The following is a 23,415-nucleotide window of genomic DNA, read 5'->3' as shown; positions in this document are numbered from 1 at the left end:
ACCGGAGAGATATCACATACCAAGCATTCACACTGAGATCAATAAGATTTGCTGGGGCCCAATCCTTCTCAGGATCTAATCCTCAGTAACCACAGCGTCAACGAGGCTGGTTTAACAACTGGGTTAAATTAAATCCAGAAGAGGTGACTCAATAATTTGGTGCGTGTCTCATTTATCCTACATCTGCCTTGTCTAGACTGTAAGCTCTGCCTCGTACAGTACTGATTACAGAGTCAGCTCTTAAACAATAAATAGCACTGATACCCCCCAAAGAAAATGTATCTTCTGAACAAAGACATAACACAGTAGAATACGGCCGGTGTTTTACTGTTGCATTTCTATTATTCAAACTGTAAATTGTAAAAGTAACTGCAGAAAGCACCAATTATATCCTTCAATATAAAACTGGCATACGTTGCAAGCAAGATACTGATTATAGCAAAGGATTAAAACATGTACAATCGCTGTGTAGTAACACAGAAATATGATTTTTATTGCCTGGGCCACTGAACGGTTTAGTTGCAGGAAAAGATGAACTGCTCTGATAGCTCAAACGGAAAGATTTCTTTTTTTTTTTTTACAGTCCATCTTTCAGCTGCAACACATTCGATAATATTAACATCAGTAGCTTGAATGTTACATGATAAGATAAACCCCCAAGTCATTTCCATACAAATAACTGTTTATTAAACATACACAATCCCCATCCCTCAAGCTATGGCAAAACCCATCAAGATTGGTACTTACTGTCTGTTACACTTGGCTATTTCATCAAAAAGGAGTTTCCAACGAGGTCGTCCAATCAAAAGCCTCGAGTTCAGGACCTGATATTTTTCACCAATTATTTTCTGTGAGAAACAATAAATTCAGTTGCTGTGTGTTTTGTACATTGTTACACATCACTCAAAGCTTGCATACTGGTCTGGTAGATGCCCTGGCTGACTTACCAAATAGCTGAAATGTAAAAACTGAACTAAGCATCAAACCAAGTGACTTAAACTGCAGCCATTTCTAGGCATCAATACCTCGGCTCCTTGCCTTTTGAACAGCCATCTTCAGGGTTGTGTGCCGTTTCTTATATAGCTGCTTATTAGTCTCCACATTATTTTTAAACCAATTTGTCAATTAATACATAGAGCAATAGTTATATTCTCATTACTCACTCCCTAGTTTGCCTTCACTGCTACCCTTAAAGGGACACTGTCCATATAGGAAAAATCACATTTCTGTCTGAAGTATTTTTACCTACTATTGGTACAAGTAACACCTAAGCTAACTGGGGCTGAAAAAATGACAATGGAAACCTCTAGAGCAGGGGTCGGCAACCTTTCAGAAGTGGTGTGCAGAGTCTTCATTTATTCACTCTGATTTAAGGTTTCGTGTGCCAGTAATACATTTTAACGTTTTTAGGTCTCTTTCTATAAGTCTATAATATATAACTAAACTATTGTTGTATGTAAAGTGATTAAGGTTTTTTAAATTTTTAAGAAGCTTCATTTAAAATTAAATTAAAATGCAGAGCCCCCCCGGACCAGTGGCCAGGACCGGGGCAGTGTGAGTGCCACTGAAAATCAGCTCGCGTGCCGCCTTCGGCACGCGTGCCCATAGGTTGCCTACACCTGCTCTAGAGGATGGTTTACCAGTTGCTTTGAACAGCCTCAGCAGTATCAAGCACCAAAGCTGGGTCCTTGGAGTGAGCACAGGATTCTTCTAGCAATTCTAACTCACTAAAATCCCAGCTGACCTCTCTTTATGAAGCCAAACCTGTTTCCACTGCATTGCATTACTGCTCCTTGTTTTACTGTCCTAATATAATGTAACATGTGGCTAGAGAAGAATTATATCTGATCTGATTTTCTGCGTTCACCCCATAATCGAATGATCTAAACCGTCTATTATACTAATACAAAAGTACATTCTAAGCTTGAACCATTTTACATTGTTTTTTTTTACCATAGCTGAAAGCATTTTCTGGAAAAAAAATGGGCTTGATTCTCTGGTGTCCTGCATCTCGGGTCACTCAGTGCAGAGGGAGTAAAACGTGACACTATTCTGGTTTGGTAGCATTTTACACTCACTTTGGATTGGTGTCAATAACAGCACAAGTGCAGGGCAATGGAGACTTGCATCCAGTGCTCCCTTGAACTATGTGGAGTAACTGTTCAAATCTGGATATATGCCAGTGTAACTGAAGACAAAATTTAGCCCTCATTGTATACAGTTCTATACTTGATGCCACCTTTTCTACCAAATGGCCATAAAAAAGAAAAGGAGTTCTAATACAAAGTCAGTAGCTACTGGACACACAATTTAAGAGTAAATATTCTAAACTGCATTACATTGACATTCAGCTTCATCTTGGATGTTTTGACTTGAACCGAGTCATTTCTTGCCTGTTAATTAATCATATATTGGATTATCTCCATGCCGGCAGAGAGATCCCATCCAGTTATTTGGAACTAGCATTGAATATTTGGAAGATTGTTCAGAATTGTTGCTGGCAGATTATTTAGCTGGAGCCCAGCAGCAAGCCCTGTGTACTGGGGTAGTTCTCATCAGAACTATAAATTGTATCTTATCTTCATCTGCTAGAAAGGAGATCGAAACCCAACAGACCTGATTCTTGACTGCCTTTCACCTTAGGCAAAGCTCACATTAATTTTGAGTGTGAAGAATCGGGCTCTTACATCTGTGCTACATCAGTCCAAAATGGATGTAAAATGCTAACATCCAGGTCACCGCATCCCATGTATAAATGGCTACACAAAGTTCCAGCCAGTGGGGAATAAATCCAACTCTCTAAACTGGCATACCGTGAACAGTTCAGTACATTTTCTGGCTGCATACTTTAAAAAGTTTGACTTCTTCAAACATTCGAGACAAAAACAACATAAAAAGAAACCAATTGGGATTTTTAAAAATAGCCAGTTTCTCACAATGTGTTTGCTTTCAAAAGTTTGGGGCTAGAATTATTCCAGCCTGATCCTCAGCCCAGGAATGATGCAAGTTTCCCACAAAGCTCTGCCAACTGTCTAGTCTGTGGCCTGGCCTGAAGGACCTCTTTCCTAGTGGATGGCGATATGGATCTCTGCCCATTGATAATCAACTGAATGCTACCAGACTTCATTCTTCTAGTATTGTGGGGCTGGACTTGTGATGCAATCTTACTGAGAGAGTTAGCCCTTATTGTCTGCTTAAACCATCTGCAATCATTCCATTTCATGCTTAATTGGCAGTTTGTGTTGTCTACCACCAACAGATCTAGTTAGGTTTATAAACAGCATTTAGCCACATACCTGTATCCCATCTGTTTGACTGAGGTACAGCTGGATGTTTATATAGTCTGGGCGGTTTTCCTGCCAAAGCTGGGAGGATCAGAAAAACATCAAGTGAATTAATACGTCTCCTCTTAGAGAAGAATGCAGTTGCTCTTGTCCAGTACCCTGATTAAGCTGGATCTTCACAGAAGATGCAGTGGACACGTTAATGAAAATGACACATTTACATATCTTTCTTTTACCCAGAAGCTTCTTTACATCCCAGGATAGTGAAGAAATTCTTCTAAAAAGATTTTAAAATAGTTTGAAAATCCACCTGATCTCTGTTTTGAGAATTGAAGATGACTTCCAACTCCCATAAACACTCACCCACCCCCTTCCTTCAGTCTGCTCACTAGATGAGCTGGGGTTTCACTTTTCTTCAAAGGAAAGGATCCACCCAGACTCTCTAGATGCATTTTTTTCCCCTTCTAGCAAGCTTCTTGACCATGCAAGGAGACTGTGTGTCCCTGAAGAAGGGTCACATAACCCCGATTGCAGGGCCTGTCCCAACATCCTTGCCTGTTTTGGGGGGGGGGGGGGGGGGGGAGAGTGAGTAAAATCCTGATTCCACTGAAGGAAATGGCAAAACTTCCATTGACTTCAGGGGAGGCAGGATTTCATCCGTTTTGTCCCACATGACTCTTTGAACCAGTCTTTCCATGTACATCAACAACAAATTTCATCTGCCATTTTGCTGCCAAACCACATAACTTGATTTGGTCCCTCTGAAGTCCCAGCCTTCTCTAGTCATGTTTAATGGAAACACTTTTGTTACTAATCTAAATATACTCAAACAGATGTGTTTATTGTCAGTATCCCTTTAAAACCAACCCTGTGTAATCGTTCCCTTTACCTTGTTATGCAGCATACACAGCAAATCTGCAAACCAGCGAAAGGACTGGATTTCCCTGCACACCCAAATAAAGTAAAGTCTTCTGAGCTTGTAGCATTGCCAGTCATCACTTTAAAATGAAAATGATATGTTTGGGGAATTAATTAACACTAATTAATATGCTTTATATTCATTGTTCAAATGTTAATTTCCATTTCCATTAAGTGAAGTTAGTTTCCCCCCCATCACACTGAAATGCCCAAATCAGTCTAAATACTGAACCAATAACACAGAACAACACACTTTACGGATACTGTCTTTACAGCCGAACAGTATATACTGCACACTGACTGCATATATGACTTACGGTAAGAATGTTGATTCATACATCATAACCAAGATGAAAGTTGTTATCTAAAAGCAAAGCTGCCTGTGCATTTCAAATACATAGTGTGGATTCTTTATTGCAATTATAAGGCAGAGTTCATTCCACAAACTCAGTTCGTCCCAGGGGAGGTGATGCTGATGAATGCAAACCTCACAAAATGCAACTCCAAAGCAAAGTTAGGGCCAAATTCTGCATTCAGGTGCATGCAAGCACCAGATAATTTCAATTATTACTTTATATGCACAGAGGCCTAAACAAGGTCAGAGCCCCATTGTGCTAGACAAAGGTATACTCCCCCAAAGAGCTTCAATGGGTAAAGCATGTTCATGGACAAAGTTTGGCATTTGATTTAGAAAACATGACACTTGTGCCAGGTTTCCTAATGGAGATGGAGACAAAACATGAATTCAGTAAAAGAGGGATGATCACCATGAACCAGGCTAGAAAATAAACATGAAAAATATCTACTGATCAACAGATGTTTAAAAAAAGTCTGCATGATTTTTTCTCAGATCAGCCATGGCTGACTTTGTTATTGTTACTTACCTATAATTTAGCCATTTAGGGGACAAAATCCTTCCCCTTAAAACTATTTACAGATCATAAAGACCCATTGGAGACCATCACAGCTGCATTCTGGACTTCCAAAATTCAGCAGTATATGTGTGTATTAGGCCAAATGCCATGTCCAGGGGGCAAGGTGTGGGATAATGGCATAGCTGCTCCATATCTCCTACTGCACAACATGAGTTACAGTAGCGCTATGGTCCCATATACCAGCATTAGGGCTACCAACTTCATAATGACTACCAACTGGACCGCCCTGCCCTGCCTCTTCCCCTAAGACCCCACCCCAGCCCCTCCTTTTCCTCCAGGCCCTGCCCTGGCTCACTCCTTTTGCCCCCCCCCAGCTGCTCTCCTCCCTCTCCTTTCCTCACAGCTGGATCCTCTCCAGCTCCCCCTTCCCGCCCAAGCCGGGCTCCCTCTGCTCTAGAGCTGCAGCCGGATGCAGAGCCTGCCTGTCTGCCCATGAGGTGCCGGTAGGAGGCAGTCCTGGCTGAGCAGGGACTTGCCCAGTCTGATGACCTCGTGCCTCCTCGCCCTGCCCATGGTAACCAGACTTTTGGTGTCCAGTCCGTACATCTTACCAGACACTGCCAGGTCCCCTTTTCAACTGGACTTTCTGGTCGAAAACCGGGCACCCGCCAACCCTAACATCTGGGCCATTTTGCTAACGCATCTGTGTAACTGATGGATATGCCACCGTCCCTTTCCATATGCCTAAACCCTCCACGGCAGGCCTGCAGAGGCGCTGTGGAGCAAATACCCCATAGCACACAGGGTGTGGGGGCTCTGACCCCTTGTGTGAACTCTCCATAACCTGCAGAAAGGTGCTGGCTGCACTAGGCTTCACGCCTTGTGTGTCTGTAGTGGGAGTGCAGCATCCTTAATGACCTGACACCAGCTGCTGCACATACAATGCTGTCCTGCAGACAAATGTTATGTCTCCCTATTCTGTATGTCGTTTGTGCTGGGAGAAACCAGAACCAAGGTAATGGTCTGACCATATGGGGTGAGATCACAAATACAATATCATATGTGCAGTACGTAAGTAATAAACTCTAGCCATTTACTCCAGCGCATCATTCTGAAATGATTAAAGAAAATTAATGTCTCTCAGCATAAATGAACTGAAAGATATACAAGAGGATTCACTGGGGACCATCTTTTATCAATTCAGACTTTTGACTTGAGCAAACACGCCAGTGGGAATGAGCTAGGTTGAATCAATGCGAGGTTGATCTATACTGTTTTGTGGCATGCATCATGTGAAGTGAATGGCAAGTCAAACATACACCTCTACCCCGATATAACGCGGTCCTCGGGAGACAAAAAATCTCACCGCGTTATAGGTGAGACCGCGTTGAACTTGCTTTGCCCCCCCCCTTCCTTGTTCCCTGACCGCCAACTCCAGAGACCCCTGTCCCTAATCACCCCCAGGACTCCACCCCCTACCCAACTCCCGGTCTCCTGACTGCTCCGATCCCTATCCACATACCCGCCCCCTGACAGGCAGTCACCGGCAGCAGCGGGAAGCGGAGCAACCAGGGGCGGCTCTATGTTTTTTGCCGCCCCAAGCACTGCAGTCAGGCGGCCTTTGGCGGCATGCCTGCGGGCGGTCCGCTGGTCACCGGGATTCTGCGGCCTTTCTGCGGGTGATCTGCCAGTCCCACGCCTTTGGCGTACCCGCCGCCGAAGCCGCAGGACCGGCGGACCTCCCGCAGGCATGCTGCCGAAGGCTGCCTCACTGCCTCCCTCACGATGACCGGCAAGCCACCCTCCACATCTTGCCACCCCAGGCACGTACTTGCTGCACTAGTGCTCGGAGCCGCCCCTGGGAGCAACGTGGCCCCAGCCCGCTCCACTCCGCCACCTCCCAGCCGCGGCCGTCCGCTTCCCACCGCCGGTGAATGTGGGGAGGTTGGGGAAAGGACGCCCTCCGCACTCACCAGTGGCAGGAAAGGGAAGTGGAGGGATGCGGCCCCAGCCCGCTCCGCTTTCCTTGCCCCAGCCCCAGCCTCAGCCGTGTCGCTGGGGGCAGAGTGGGTGTTGGGGAAAGGTCCCGCACTCACCTGCGGCAGATAGCGGAGCGCCGCGGCTGGGAGCTGGCAGAGTGGAGCAGGGCTTTTCCGCTTCTGCCGCTGCCGGTGAGTGCAGGGGGGACTGCGGGGCCCCAAAAATTGCCCTCCCACAGTTTGTACCTCCTAGACCCTGGGGGGGAGGAGCCCCTGAACGCCCCCGAGACCCTCTACCCCTTATCCAACCCCTTGGCCCCGGCCAGGCCCGGCACCCTTAACACGCTGCTCAGAACAGTGTGTCAGAGCTTTACCGTGTTGTATGCAAACCCGTGTTATATCGGGTCGCGTTATATCGGGGTAGAGGTGTACGTGGTTGGGTCTACCTACAGTAAGCTATGATGTGATAAATGTGCAGTATCATTACACAGCTAAAGATGTGTGTACGACATGCCGTGTCCACTGATACGCATGTTACTGAATATTACTACTTGTAATTAATCATTAATTTATAGACACCTGACCCATGCCAAAAAACTTCAGACTCTCTTTAAAAAAAACAATCATGATTTATAATAAATAGGCAACATTTATTAGATACCCGAGTGGAGACCCCAGCTGCTCAGAAAATATCAAAACCAAAACCAAACAGAAAACAAAAGGCTGCATCCTAGTCCTGAAGGATACCCCGATATCCTCCACAGCTGCATGTCCTTAGCAAAAAGGGCTTTGCCTGCCTACTCCCTCAAGTTTGCACACAACAGTTATCATTTTCAACCCGCTGATCTCAATTTCTATGAAGGGACAAAAAACAACAGGCAGCCTATCCAGTGGACAGGTGCTCTGTACTGCTGATATCCTTACATATTAACAGCAAAACATTTCTTGCTGTTGCTATTGTATAATATTGCAGTGCATGGCAGCAAGATTGGTTCACTGTAATGCTGGGCTATGGCATGCAGTGTTTGGAAGCATCCCTTTATCTGATATTGAAAACATTCACTGGACACTAAGCTGCTGTGGCAACGTCTGTACTAGCCTTTCACTGCCTCTATTCACTGATAGAGGCAGCCGTCTTATTACCTACTGCTGGCCCATAGTTATGATATGTGACGTTTTTGCTCAGCGCTGTCAGGGATAAACGCATCCTGGAGAAAATAGTCAGGATATCCATCGGGACTCCAGTCTTTTGGCAGAAATGAAAATGCGCTTCAGAAAATGGTACTCCCCGTTCGAAAGAGCATGATCTCAAGAGGTCATCTAGTCCAGGCCCCTGCTCCAAGATGAACAATTGACTTTGAGAGATGAAAATTAGTAGGGAACCTGTTAGGTTCTTTAAGGGCTGCACAGGGCACCAGGAGCTGCCACATAAAAGCCGGATTTTCAGAAGCGCTGAGCACCCATGACTCTGAGATTGAGGGGAGTTGAGTGAGCTCAGCATCTCTGAAAATCAGGCTTTAAAAGGTTTTAATTTCACTCCAGCTACCAGCTGATCTCTGAACAAGTGTGTCATGTGTGAATTGTAAAACACTTCGTAAGCTAATTTCAACTGTAAGCTCTTTGGGCCAGGGACCGTCTTTGCTCAGTTTGTACAGTGTCTAGCACAGTGGGGTATTGGCCCGTGACTGGGGCTACTAGACAGCAGTGTGATACATGTAATAAAAATAATAATGAAGCGATCTCCCATTAAGAGAGCCACTAAAAATTTTGTCTTCCTGGATTTTAAAAATGTTTTAAATTAACAATAATAATAATTTTAAAAGAGCCAATTAAGGTTAGGATTTTCAAAGGGGCTTAAGAGAATTAGGTGCCCAAGTCCCATTTAAGTTCAATGGGAGTTGCATGCGTGACTCCTTTGAGTTCCTGTAAAACACCTAGCTTAAGTGTTCTTGAAAATGATAGGCAAGGAGCTGTGACTGAAGCCAAATATACATCACACTGATACTGCTCAACCTTCCCCATGTGAGGAAAATGCACCTCAGTCCTGACTCTCAGCACCCCTGTTATCTCTGTCCCTGACCTTGCTCTAACACAGACTGGGGAGTTTTCTAATTAAAATGTTGGGATTGTAAACAAATATCCCCATGGACTTGGCAGAGCTCAAACTCACTTTTCACTGGCAATTGAATGGGAAGCTCTGTCTATAAGATCTTTAGGGACCACTGTCCAACCCAAAGTACTTTTTCAGCATTGCACTTTTAGCATTCATTGGGCATGATCAGCCAGCGTGAACGGATTTGGGATTTTCAATGGCAGACCTCAGTCCTCCTCCCTGTTCCTCTCTCCACAGGAGGGCAGTGTTACATGAATAGGTGTTACGCACACGCTGGAAGCATTTACAATATGCAACACGGAAGTAACTCTGGGAAAATGGCTTTAAAACAGTTAGGCTCACATACAGCAGCGTGTTGAGTATTGATGCGAATGGAGTTACTCCAATGCCTCCAGCCACACAGAGGCTAACCTCATAATTCAAGGATTCTTCAGAGGGACTCCCAAAAGGACCGTCTATGTATAGCCTGCAGAAAAACCAGAAATACTTTTCAACAAACACATTAAAATACAATACAATAAAAAGGGTGCAACGAATGTAAAGCCTCTACAGAAACAGTTTAAAGTTAAATATTATTTCTGGGACTCAGAAGATGAAAGCTTTCCCTGGGAAAGCGTATGTGATGGAGGCTGTAGAGAGGAACCTAGGTCAAGACTGAAAAAAAAAAAAACCCTAGGTATACCGAATCTCTAGAGACTCTGCATGATTACATGGTGATGGCACATTTCTCAATGATGTGGACAGAGAGAGCCAAACTATGGCTGCCCTACAGTGGAGACAGTAACAACATGGCTGGTTGTGCTGGGGAAGGCAAGAAGCACTGCCTTGCATTGCCCATTAGGCTAGCAGTCCCAGAGAAGGCCTGCTTCCTGAACATCAGGCATGGCTGAGATGGCTCAACTGCCTACTCTACATTTTCATAAGTGTAGCAAGATCCACTCCCCTGCAACCTTTCCCTGGTGTCCATTATACTTCACATGGGCATAATGACTCCAGGGAACATAGGGGTGATATTGCACATTCTGATCATGCCCAGGAAGAGACATACATTAGCACAAATGATACAGTAAAAGACTATAAAAGGATGACTGAATGACCAAGAATGGCAACAGGGTGTGACACCTCTAGCATTTCAATTAAAAAAAATTAAAAAGGGAATTTCAATAGGAAGTCTGCACTTAGGCACTTTTGAAAATGTTGCCCTATGTGATTGGGAGCCTAAGTCCCATTTTCAAAAGTCACTGAAGCACTGAGAAGCTAAGTCTCATTGAAAGTCAATGGAATTTAGGCTCCTAAGCCACTAAATCACTTCTGAAATGGGATTTAGGCATTTTTAAAAACATTACCTCTAATTCTCTGTGGCAACTTTGAAAATCTCAGCCCCAGTCATTAGAAGAATTATAGACAACTCTATAAAATGTGTTGAACAATTTCACATAAATCAAGGTTATCTTTTTATTAATATTTAAGGATTGGATGCAGTTTTTGACTCATATTAGAGAAACAAAACTAACCAGAAGTAGTAAGTATCAGAATAGGTGGACTTGATACAAAAAAAAGCTAGGTCTTTGGTTTTTCCTTGCATTACACTTAGTGTAGCTATTTACACTTGTGCAAAGTAAGTATAAAACAGCACCATTTTGATGGGCTCAGATATAAAGGTAGGGGAGATTTGAGCCCTTATAGAATAGAATAATAGAATCATAGAATATTAGGGTTGGAAGGGGCCTCAGGAGGTCATCTAGTCCAACCCCCTGCTCAAAGCAGGGCAAACACCCATTAAATCATCTCAGCCAGGGCTTTGTGAAGCCGGGCCTTAAAAACCTCTAAGGATGGAGAGTCCACCACCTCCCTAGGTAATGCATTCCAGTGCTTCACCACCCTCCTAGTGAAATAATGTTTCCTGATATCCAACTTAGACCTTCCCCACTGCAACTGGAGACCATTGCTTCTTGTTCTGTCATCTGCCACCACTGAGAACAGCCTAGCTCCATCCTCTTTGGAATCCCCCTTCAGGTAGTTGAAGGTTGCTATCAAATCTCCCCTCACTCTTCTCTTCTGTAGACTAAATAACCCCAGTTCCTTCAGCCTCTCCTCGTAAGTCATGTGACCCATCCCCCTAATCATTTTTGTTGCCCTCTACTGGACTCTCTCCAATTTGTCCACATCCCTTCTGTGGTGGGGGGACCAAAACTGGATGCAATACTCTAGGTGTGGCCTCACCAGTGCCGAATAGAGGGTAATAATCACTTCCCTCGATCTGCTGGCAATGCTCCTACTAATAGAGCCCAATATGCTGTTGGCCTTCTTGGCAACAAGGGCACACTGCTGACTCATATCCAGCTTTTCGTACACTGTAATTCCCAGGTCCTTTTCTGCAGAACCGCTGCTTAGCCAGTCGGTCCCCAGCCTGTAGCGGTACATGGGGTTCTTCTTTCCTAAGTGCAGGACTCTGCACTTGTCCTTGTTGAACCTCATCAGATTTCTTTTGGCCCAATCCTCCAATTTGTCTAGGTCACTCTGGACTATATCCCTACCCTCCAGCATATCGACCTCTTCCCCCAGCTTAATGTCCCCTGCAAACTTGCTGAGGGTGCAATGAATCCCATCATCCAGATCATTAATAAAGACGTTGAACAAAACCAGTCCCAGGGGGGACTGACCCCTGGGGCACTCCACTTGATACAGGCTGCCAACTAAACATCGAGCCATTGATCACTAGCTGCTGAGCCCGACAATCTAGCCAGCTTTCTATCCACCTTATAGTCCATTCATCCATTCCATACTTCTTTAACTTGGCAGCAAGAATACTGTGGGAGACTGTATCAAAAGTTTTGCTATAGTCAAGCTATATCACATCCACCACTTTCCCCATATCCACAGTGCCAGTTATCTCATCATAGAAGACAATCAGGTTGGTCAGGCATGACTTGCCCTTGTTGAATCCATGTTGACTATTCCAGATCACCTTCCTCTCCTCCAAGTGCTTCAAAATGGATTCCTTGAGGACCTGCTGCACGATTTTGCCAGGGACTGAAGTGAGGCTGACCGGTCTGTAGTTCCCCGGGTTCTCTTTCTTCACTTTTTAAAATATGGGCAGTATATTTGCCTTTTTCCAGGGGACCTTCCCTGAATGCCACGAATTTTCAAAAATTATGGCCAATGGCTCTGCAATCAGATCAGCCAACTCCCTCAGCACCCTTGGATGCATGAGATCTGGATCCGTGGATTTGTGCACGTCCAGCTTTTCTAAATAGTCCTTAACCTGTTCTTTCACCACTGAGGGCTGCTCACCTCCTCCCCATACTCTGTTGCCCAGTACAGCAGTCTGGGAGCTGATCTTGTCTGTGAAGATCAAGGCAAAAAAAGTATTGAGTACTTCAGCTTTTTCCACATCATCTGTCACTATGTTGCCTCACCCATTCAGTAAAAGTCCCACACTTTCCCTGACCTAGTTCTTGTTGCTAACATACCTGTGGAAACCCTTCTTGTTACCCTTCACATTCCTTGCTAGCTGCAACTCCAATTGTGCCTTGGCCTTCCTGATGACACCCCTGCATGCTCCAGCAATATTTTTATACTCCTCCCTAGTCATCTGTCCAAATTTCCACTTCTTGTAAGCTTCTTTTTTGAGTTTAAGCTCACCGAATATTTCACTGTTAAGCCAAGCTGGTCACCTGCCATATTTGCTATTCTTTCTGCACATCGGGATGGTTTCTTCCTGTGCCCTCAATAAGGCTTCTTTAAAATACAGCCAGCTGTCCTGGACTCCTTGCCTCCTCATATTAGCCTCCCAGGGGATCCTGCCCATCAGTTTCCTAAGGGAGTTTAAGTCTGCTTTTCTGAAGTCCAGGGTCCATATTTTGCTACTCTCCTTTCTTCCTCTTGTCAGGATCCTGAACTCAACCATCTCATGGTCACTGTTGCCTAGGCTGCCACCCACTTCTACTTCCCTTACCAATTCTTCCCTGTTTGTAAGCAGCAGGTCAAGAGGAGCACGGCCCCTAGTCGGTTCCTCCAGCACTTGTACCAGGAAGTTGTCCCCAACACTCTTCAATAACTTCCTGGATTGTCTGTGCATTGCTGTATTGCTCTCCCAGCAGATGGCAGGGTGACTGAAGTCCCCTATTAGAACCAGGGCCTGTGATCTGAAAACTTCTGTTACTTGTCCGAAGAAAGCCTCATCTACCTCATCCTTCTGATCCGTCTATAGCAGATGTCCACCACAACATCATCCTTGTTCCTCTCGCCTCTAAACTTAACCCAAAGACTCTCAACAGGCTTTTCTCCAGTTTCAAACTGGAGCTCTGAGCAATCATACCACTCTCTTACATACAATGCAACTCCTCCACCTTTCATCCCCTGCCTGTCCTTCCTGAACAGTTTATACCCATCCATGACAATGCTCCAGTCATGTGAACTGCCCACTAAGTTTCTGTTATTCCAATCACATCATAGTTCCTTGACTGTGCCAGGACTTCCAATTCTTCCTGCTTGTTTCCCAGGCTTCTTGCGTTCGTGTACATACACCTAAGATAACTAGCCAATTGCCCTACTTTCTCAGTATGAATCAGGAGGCTTCCCATCTTGTACCCTCCTCCTTGCGTTTCCTCCCGGGATCCCACTCTCCCACTTACCTCTGGGCTTAGGTCACCATCCCCCGGCGAACCTACTTAAGAGCCCTCCTCACTAAGTTAGCAAGCCTGCCTGCGAAGATGCTCTTCCCTCTCTTTGTTAGGTAGATCCCATCTCTTCCTAGCAATATAGTCCCAGAATATCCCATATAGGCAGTGTCTGTGTGTTCAGCTAAATATATTATTCATATGGCAATTATTTAGGAAAACAAGTTACCTTATTTGTCCCAGAACAAACATTCTACCTTAAATTGGTCAGACTTTATACTGAGGTCCCATTTAAAAATAGTTTATAAAGTGTTAGTAGATAATTCCTAGCTATTTTAATAAATAGTTAATCAACTGTTATAGTTATTAAATCCCCAAAGTCAACAGGTAGCTTATAACCATGGGTTGTAAACATCTATAACATCTTCTAGTGAAGTGCATATGACTCCTACTATGAATATCTCTGATAGGCTTATAGCAGCTATTCATCATTTATTAACCATTTAGAAACCATTTGTGAATGGACCCTTAATATAAAAAGTGACCGTGAAAACAATTATTTTGATGTAATTGATTTTTAGTGCACAGCATGTAAGTGCATGTGCACTAAAATTAAATGTTTAATTTCATCATTTTCAGTAAAATTATATAACTTCTCTTCCTAATTCACCATTTATAATGGTCAGTGTTTCACTTACCATCATATATGCCTCTCATTATACCTCCATAATTGCTTTTGCCATTGCACAAAACAAAGGTGCAACAATATCAGAAGTACTGCCAACCTCCCCTCTTTACCTGGTTGAATCTCCTCAAATTAGCAACTGATCCTTCTATAAACTAGCTAGATTTCTTTTTTAAAGTCTTGGGGCTATTACCTTATTGATCCTATGAATGACTTCATAAATACCTTTATGAAATCCCAGTGCTAATCAATATCGGGTCCCCAGACAGCACAGTGATGAGCATGGCACAAAAACAGATTAGGAAGAAATATGGACAGGTAACTTCATTTCCAGGCTGGGAAAGAAATTTAGCAAGATGTGTGCATGCATCTTGTAAAAATAGGACTTTGTTTCTATCTTTTCATAAAATATGCTATAACATTTTTCTCTAGTTACTTAATAAATGTACCAAATTGATATATAAACTATATAAATGGGTAACTTTACTCAAGAACTGTCATCGGTTCAGTAATGAGTGGAGTACAGCAGTTGCTTAACAGACCATTGCAACACTGCACAGCCATTTAATAGAGATGGTAAAGAAGCATCTGTTACCTAAATGAAATAGAAGTGGGAATGTAGATAGCCAAACCGTAATTAATCAAACTGGGATTTGGAACAGAGAACTTTAAAGTATTCCTAGACTGCAATGTAAGCCCAGGGTTAGTAGAACTCGAATGAGCAGATCCTCGATTTGTTAACTTAGGGCTTAAACATCATCCCACATTTGTAACCCCAGGCTAGGAATTGTTGAACCCTGGGTCCCAACCTGGGGCTCCAGCCTATACATTACATTATGTGGGCTCAAGGCCAGTCACTCATATCCAGCTTGCCTAGCACCCTACCAAAATGTGGCTGCTCTAGCCCTTTGTTCATGATGCAGTGCGGGAAAATTTGACTGCTCACCAAACTTGACTGTCCAGAGAACAAAGAAAGTCAGCCAAGGGGGTTTTTGAATATTTTTAGTGGACTCCCAGGGTCCAGTGGGGCTGTGTCTACACTGCAAAGCAATATGGCTTGAACCCTGGGTTAGCACCATTTGTGTATAGATAGAAAGGGGGTTAGGCTTGAACCTGAATTCAAATCCTGGGCTTACATTGCAGTAGAGACTTACCCTTAGAGAAAATTGCCACAGATGCTTTAATGACAAATAGTATGCCTCTCAGATGTACATCTCATCTGTAAAATGGCACCTCCAACAGCACAGTAATACCTAAGACAGTTGAGGTCTAATTCTGGGGTATTGGTGTAGAAAAAAAAATCTGTACTGAATCACCAGAACCAATTCCTGCAGCCCACAGGCATTCCTTGGATGTTTCTCATCCTTGTAACCTAGCCAGACCCTGCTTAGCTTGTGAGATCTAACAAGATCACAGCCAAGATGATAGGGATACAAGTACAGAGCAAACACTTGCCTTGCATTTTTTACGAATTTCTTTTTCTTTCATAGACTCATAGACTCATAGACTTTAAGGTCAGAAGGGACCATTATGATCATCTGGTCTGACCCCCTGCACGCTGCAGGCCATAAAACCATCCCCGCCCCTTCCCTGGACTCTGCTGCTGAAGTCCCCAATCCTGTTATTAGTGACCTCAATCGGCAGAGACCCTCCTGCTAGAGATCCCTGCCCCATGCTGCGGAGGAAGGCGAAAAACCTCCAGAGGCTCAGCCAATCTGCCCTGGAGGAAAATTCCTTCCCGACCCCAAATATGGCGATCAGTAAGACCCCGAGCATATAGGCAAGAGTCTCCATCCTGACCCCTTTTAGCCATTATGCTATTTACCTACCATTGCTTGGTTTTCCTTGACAACTATGTTTTACCATTAAACCATTCCCTCCATAAACTTATCTAACTTAATCTTAAAGCCAGACAAGTCCCTCGCCCCCACCGTTTCCCTCGGAAGGCCGTTCCAATATTTCACCCCTCTAACGGTCAGAAACCTTCGTCTAATTTCAAGCCTGAACTTCCCCACGGCCAGTTTATATCCATTCGTTCTCGTATCCACGTTAGTACTAAGCTGGAATAATTCATCTCCCTCCCTTGTATTAATCCCTCTAATATATTTAAAGATAGCAATCATATCCCCCCTCAGCCTTCGCTTGGTCAGACTAAACAACCCAAGCTCCTCTAGTCTCCTTTCATATGACAGGTTTTCCATTCCTCTGATCATCCTAGTGGCCCTTCTCTGCACCCGTTCCAGTTTGAGTTCATCTTTTTTAAACATGGGAGACCAGAACTGCACACAGTACTCCAAATGAGGTCTCACCAGCGCCTTGTACAACGGAAGCAGGACCTCCTTATCCCTACTAGATATACCTCGCCTAATGCATCCCAAGACAGCATTGGCTTTTTTCACCGCCACGTCACACTGTCGACTCATAGTCATCCTGCGGTCTACAAGGACCCCTAGGTCCTTCTCCTCTTCCGTTACTTCTAACCAATGCGTCCCCATCTTGTAACTAAAATTGTTATTGGTCATCCCCAAATGCATCACCTTACACTTTTCACTATTAAATTTCATCCTATTTCTGACACTCCAATTCACAAGCTCATTCAAGTCTCCCTGCAGGATATCCCTATCCTCTTCCGAATTTACAACGCCTCCCACCTTCGTATCATCCGCAAACTTTACCAGCCTACTCCTGCAATCGGTTCCGAGGTCAGTTATAAATAGATTAAATAAAATGGGTCCCAAAACCGAACCTTGGGGAACTCCACTGGTAACCTCCCTCCAACCCGACAGTTCACCCTTCAATACGACCCGCTGCATTCTCCCCATTAACCAATTCCTTATCCATCTCTGGATTTTCAAATCGATCCCCATGTTTTTCAGTTTAACCAATAATTCCTCATGGGGTACAGTATCAAACGCTTTACTGAAATCCAGGTATATTAGGTCCACCGCATTTCCCTTATCTAATAAATCCGTTACCTTCTCAAAGAAGGAGATCAGATTCGTTTGGCACGATCTGCCCTTCGTAAAACCATGTTGTAAATTATCGCAATTGCCACTACCCTCCAGGTCCTCAACTAATTTCTCCTTCAAAATTTTCTCTAACACCTTGCACACTACAGATGTTAAACTAACAGGCCTGTAGTTACCCGGATCACTTTTTTTCCCTTTTTTGAAAATAGGAACCACATTAGCTATTCTCCAGTCTAACGGGACCACCCCCGAGTTTACAGATTCATTAAATATTATCGCTAACGGGCCTGCTATTTCCCGCGCCAATTCCTTCAATATTCTCGGATGAAGATCGTCCGGTCCTCCCGACTTAGCCCCATTAAGGCGTTCAAGTTTTGTTTCTACCTCGGATACGGTAATCCCCCATCCCGAACGCCCCTCTGTAATGGTGCTAGTATCCCTAATCCCTTCATTGGCCTCATTAAACACCGACGCAAAATATTCATTGAGATATTGCGCCATGCCTAGATTGTCTTTGATCTCCTCTCCGGCAATAGTCTTCAGCGGTCCCACTTCTTCTTTCTTTGCTTTCTTCCTGTTTATGTGGCTGTAAAACCTCTTACTATTGCTTTTAATTCCCCTCGCTAGGTCCAATTCTACACGGCCTTTGGCCTTTCTCACTCTATCTCTACATTCTCTGACTTCGCTTTGGTACATTTCCTTACTGATCCCTCCCCTCTTCCACTCTTTGTACGCTTTCTGTTTTTTCCTAATCGCCCCTTTGAGTCGGTCGCTCATCCAGCTCGGTCTAAATCTCTTGCTTGGTAATCTTTTTCCCTTTTTGGGAATACAGGCCTCCGACAGCTCATGCATCTTTAACTTAAAGTAATCCCAGGCTTCTTCTGCCTTTAAATCCATTAATACGTTTGCCCAATCCACTTCCCTTACCAGTCCCCTTAATTTGTTAAAATTGGCCTTTTTAAAATTATAAACCCTAGTCTTTGACTTAATTCTGTTACTCCTTCCCTGTATTTTAAACCGAATTAGCTCATGATCACTGGAGCCCAAATTGTCCCCTACTACCACTTCCTCAACGAGGTCCTCACTACTTACCAGAATCAAATCTAAAATGGCCTCCCCCCTCGTCGGTTCAGCTACCACTTGATGGAGGAATTGATCATCAAGCACATCTAGGAACATCTGAGCCCTATTATTGCTACTTTCTACTACAAAGGTTTTGGTTCTTCCTTGAATATATAGTGTCGTGGCCAAAATCATGAAAAACCAAAAGCAAATCAGGCAAATTGGACTTCAAAGATGATGGCCTGGCATCCTTTCTGAGAATAGCTTCACACCACATTGCAGCAATTCCGTAGGCTTGTACAAAGATCTGCTTCAGATGGTCTAAAATCGAGGGCAACGTACTATGGCCTGACCCTCCAAAAGGCTAAACAACTCCTGGAAATACTGAATGCCCTCAAATCCCAGTCACGTCAATGGGAGTTGAAGCTGCTCAACACCTTGCAAAACTGGACCCAGAATCAGCAAATTACTTAAGCAAGTGCTGAATTCTATGCCTATTATACAAAGCACTTAAGAATATGCTTAAAATTAAGTATATGCATATGTGCTGCTTTGCTGAACTAGGGCCATAAACATCAGGCTTTATTAGAGAATTCCAAAAGGAGCAAAAGCAAAGCCGCATGTATGAGCAATTAGAGCTGGACCCTGCTTCCATTCAAGTCAATGGAAAAACTCCCATACTGAAGGATCAAGGCTTTACTGAACTGACGAATGATTCAACCTCACAAGCATATGGAGAGTCTTATGTATCTTTTAAGTCCTGTCAACACTTCCCCCCACTCAACTGATAGTAATGAGAAGTTTTGCATAAAAACCGGCATGGCCGCAAATGAAACCTAACCGTGTTCTATTAAGACAGCCAAGCCAAAGGGAGCTGATTTGATTTCTTGTCTTGAACTTAGTCTCAATGCATCCTGTTACAGAGAAGTTTTTATTTAAAAACATCATTAATTTAAAATGTATAAAGGGATTACAATCTTAATAAAGTTTTATTAACTCCCCCTAGCAAAGCAATTCAAATGAATTACCATTTTTCACATTTATTAATTTTCAGGCTTAAGGGTTGCTCTCAATTATTCTAGCACAACATCTCTAAACACAGCAGAGGGGAAGCACAGGGGGAAAAAATGTGCCACATGAAGAATCATGGCATGGTGTATATATATATTAAAAAAAACCCTCAAAGAAACTTGGAATGTGTATGAACTATGTAACAGTAGAACACCCCTGTTATATTCCACTACACAACTGCAAATGCTGCTGCTATGTCTTGCCTTTTTTCCAAGGCTTTGGGGAGCAGTTAGGGGGACCACAGGTGATGTTAATGGAGCAATAAGCTGGATAAGGGAGTTCATAACGAATTCCGAAGAAAGTTGTATCAGAATTTGTATCTTGAAGAAAAATGGATGGAATCTGAGTATTGAACGTTATTTACCAGAGGTGAAATCCTAGTCCCAAATAAGTCAGAGGCAAAACACCTATTGACTTGAGTGTAGACAGGATTCCACCCAAGGAAATGAGCGTTGGTACCCCAGATACCTGACCCAGAGACCGGTTATGCCAATGGACAGATTCACACTCACTTCAATAGGTTTTGGATTAAGTCTAAATAAATAGAAATTTGTAGGTTTTAGTCTCTCCCTCTGTAGTCTGCTAGACCAATATTTACCTGCCTTACAGGGATGATTCTTCTTTTTCCTTTATGACGCTTTTCCTGGTGAGGGTTGCGGCGGCAGCATGGCGAGTAGGGAGGACCAGACCTCCTTTTCCTCCGCAACAGGTTCCAGCTCCTCCTGGGGGATTCCTCAGCATTCCCAAGCCAGCCAGGAGATATAATCCCTCCAGCATGTCCTGGGTCAGCCTCGGGACCTCCACCCAGTGAGATGTCTGGTAGAGTTCCATCAGAAGCCTCCCAGGGGGCATCCTTATCAGGTCCCGAACCACCTCAACTGGCTCCTCTTGATCCAAGGAGTAGGGGCTCTACTCCGAGGCCCTCCCAAATAGCCAAGCTCCTCACCCTGTCTCGGAGAGTAAGCACAGCCACTCTGCGGAGAAACCTCATTTCCACCGCTTGTACCTGTGATCTCGTCCTTTCAGTCATTACCCAAAGCTCATGACCACAGGTGAGAATGGGGATATAGAGAGACCTGTAAACTGAGTGCTTCATTTGAGAACTCAGCTCCCACTTCTCCACCATGGATTGGTACGGTACCAGCATCACTGCTGCCGTTGCACCAATCGGCTGGTTGATCTTACGCTCCTGCTTGCCAACCCTTGTGAACAAGACCCCTAGATACTTGAACGTTTCCACTAAGGGCAGCTGCTCCCCGCTCCCCCTCCCCCGGAGAGAGCAGCCTTTCTTCCAGGAGAGGAACATGACCTTCAATTTGGAGGTGCTGAGTCTCATCCCAGCCGCTTCACACTCAGCAGAGAAACATTCCTTAACTAACGTTTGTAAAGGACTTGGACTCACTTGAGTAAAATGTGCAGAACACCTCTAAGATGCGGCCTTTCCTATCCATCCACAAAGCTAAAACTCTCACCCAGGCTCTCATCATCTCACTTCTCAACTACTGCAGCATCCTTTTCCCTGGCCTTGATAAATGCAATCTTACTCCACTCTTATCCATTCTGAATGTTGCTGCAAAGACCATTTCCCTAGTCTATTGCTCTGACCATGTCACCCCTCTCTTTACATCTCTCCTCTATTCCCCTTTCTCTATTGCATCAAACGTAAGCGGCTTCTCTTCACCTCCTGATCCTTTACAGCCTATCCCCACCCTACCTATCACCTCTCATTCACTCTCCAGATGTCAACTCCTGCTTCCAATCAGCCCAGGAGGTCAGTCTCCATCACCCACGCATTACATTTTCAAACAAATACCTATGTGATGTCTCCCATTCTGCCCCTTGTGTTTGGGAGGACTCCAACATCACAAAACTACTTCAATATCTCCTTTACATCCCTCCTTAAAAACTCTCTTTTGACGTGATGCCTCCAAAAAATTGACAAGAGTTTGGCTGCTGGTGTGCCTAGATAACTGCCTATCATGCTTACCAACACTGTCTCATTGGTTCCTTGTACCCCCCCCCCACATTTGTCTGTCTGTAGCCATCTCTTGTCTCTTGTTTTACACTTCGATTGTAAGCTCTTTGGGGCAGGATCTAGCCTTCTGTTCTGTTTTTAAATAGCATCTAGCACAATGTGGTCCTGGCCTAGGGCTACAGTAATAAAAATGATAAATGGGACAGAACTGGAAATTTAAACCTGGGTATATCTGGAACATAAATTAGGCACACAGTGTGCAAAGGTATGTGGACAGTTGTTCCTGCCTCATTTTGAATATTTGACCCAATATATAGGTTGCTTAGATTATATTAGTACAAGTTATAGAGGTTCACATTATTTTAGCTTCCAAGTAAGCCATGTTTGTCATTATTACAGAATACATGCAACACCACGGCAAATTAATAAACAGATCTCCAAGTAGTTGTTTGGTCTTTGTAAGGCAAAATACTGTATCTTACATTGTAATTTAAACTTCAAATAATTAACCTAAACTCTGAAAGCACTGTGCTCAGAAAACTTGTAATTTTTGACAGCATTTCAATATCCTTAGTCTTTTTTCACAATACACAGAGCAACAATTGAATAACATAGGAGTCCGCCTTGGTTTGGACACATTTCCAGACCTACAATATGCATTGCTTTCACGATTTAAAGTGTAACAAAAGGTGACATCTGGCATGTGAAACTGGAAATCCCCGTGTGTTCTCCTGACATTGAAAAGGACGATGTTTTCATTAAAGAAAACAGCAACCACCTAGACATCAGCTTTTTGAAAACCCAGTGGGTCCAATTAGCTTCATATATTTCTTTTTACATCAGATGTCAAAGCATTAATATTTTAATTCAATTTATATTAGGGTTTTTATTTTGAACGGCTTGTGCTCAATTTCTATCAGATTGACTATGCAATTCTTTCTTTTCAATATCAAGCACTGCTTTTTTCTTAGACCATGCACAGTGGCTTTTAGAGGTTTTTCCCCCCTTTTTATAGAATCCGCTTTCTTTAGGGTATTTATTGGTACAGTGTCTAAGTTATAATAAAAGGTTTGCTCAAAAACCGCATGGAATCAATTACCTTCATATTTTATTTTCACAGAACGATTCCAAATTATTATTTCAGTGCAAGTTCTAGCAAACATTTTGTTTTGAAACATCTCCACTAGATTTCTTTCTTATTGACTGTGCAAATCTTTCCTTTCATATTTTCCCTTAGACCATAAAGATTATCTTCTTTCCCTTCCAAACAGAATCAGATCTTTTTAGAGAGACATGTACTAATCTGCAATATAGAGGTGGAAATTATTCATTTCAGAAGCTATCTAGTAGGATTTTAAAGCATCATACAGGAGAAGCCTGCCTGGGAAATTTCCCAGAATGTTACATGGCTTCCTGAAATAAGGAAAAAAAAATATTAAACAATACCACCCCGCCCCACCCCTTGCATTTATACGATACAATTTCCAAGTAGGATACAGTGTGTATGCCGACAAGAGCGTGTGTGTACCTAATGCACCTTCAAACCCACAAATCTGTGTACACAAAAGGTAAAAGAAATTCTCTCCTTTTGCAGAAGGACCTCGGAACGTAAGCAGAACATAATTGGGACATAGGCTTTGTTGGCTCTCTGCACACAGGGAAATTGGCACTCAATCTGTGGGTACCAATGGGTGCACAATTACCCAGCCCGCATACAGGAATTTGGAGGTGGTGGACCTGCTGTGATTCTTAACACAGGTGGCTTGGGATGGGTTTCCTTTGTTTCAATTTACATTTTTATATCCGAAAAGTAGAATGCTTTAAAATAAGGAGTTGGATTCTCTGCTAATGTCTCAAAGTGT

The 23,415-nt window shown here is 43.6% G+C and overlaps 1 protein-coding gene across 8 annotated transcripts in view; it reads right to left on the bottom strand.

The window, feature by feature from the left end:
- The window catches only part of NOX4 (NADPH oxidase 4), a 167,336-nt gene that overhangs the window by 21,174 nt on the left and 122,747 nt on the right, over positions 1-23,415 (bottom strand). For all 8 annotated transcript variants that reach the window (XR_006175841.2, XM_065581676.1, XM_065581677.1 and 5 more), the window contains 4 exons: positions 9,516-9,635; positions 4,174-4,282; positions 3,297-3,365; positions 748-848 (listed from right to left, as the gene is read on the bottom strand). Coding sequence is in view for 7 of the 8 variants with exons in the window: in XM_065581676.1 (XP_065437748.1) it covers positions 748-848; positions 3,297-3,365; positions 4,174-4,282; positions 9,516-9,635 (399 nt within the window). In the remaining variant the exon portion in view is untranslated. The remainder of the gene's footprint in view (positions 1-747; positions 849-3,296; positions 3,366-4,173; positions 4,283-9,515; positions 9,636-23,415) is intronic.

The sequence above is a fragment of the Chrysemys picta genome, chromosome 1, assembly GCF_011386835.1.
Source record: "Chrysemys picta bellii isolate R12L10 chromosome 1, ASM1138683v2, whole genome shotgun sequence".
In the NCBI taxonomy this organism is placed as follows: domain Eukaryota; kingdom Metazoa; phylum Chordata; order Testudines; family Emydidae; genus Chrysemys; species Chrysemys picta.
Note: the sequence above shows the minus strand (reverse complement) of the source record. Positions and strands in the feature narration are given on the sequence as shown.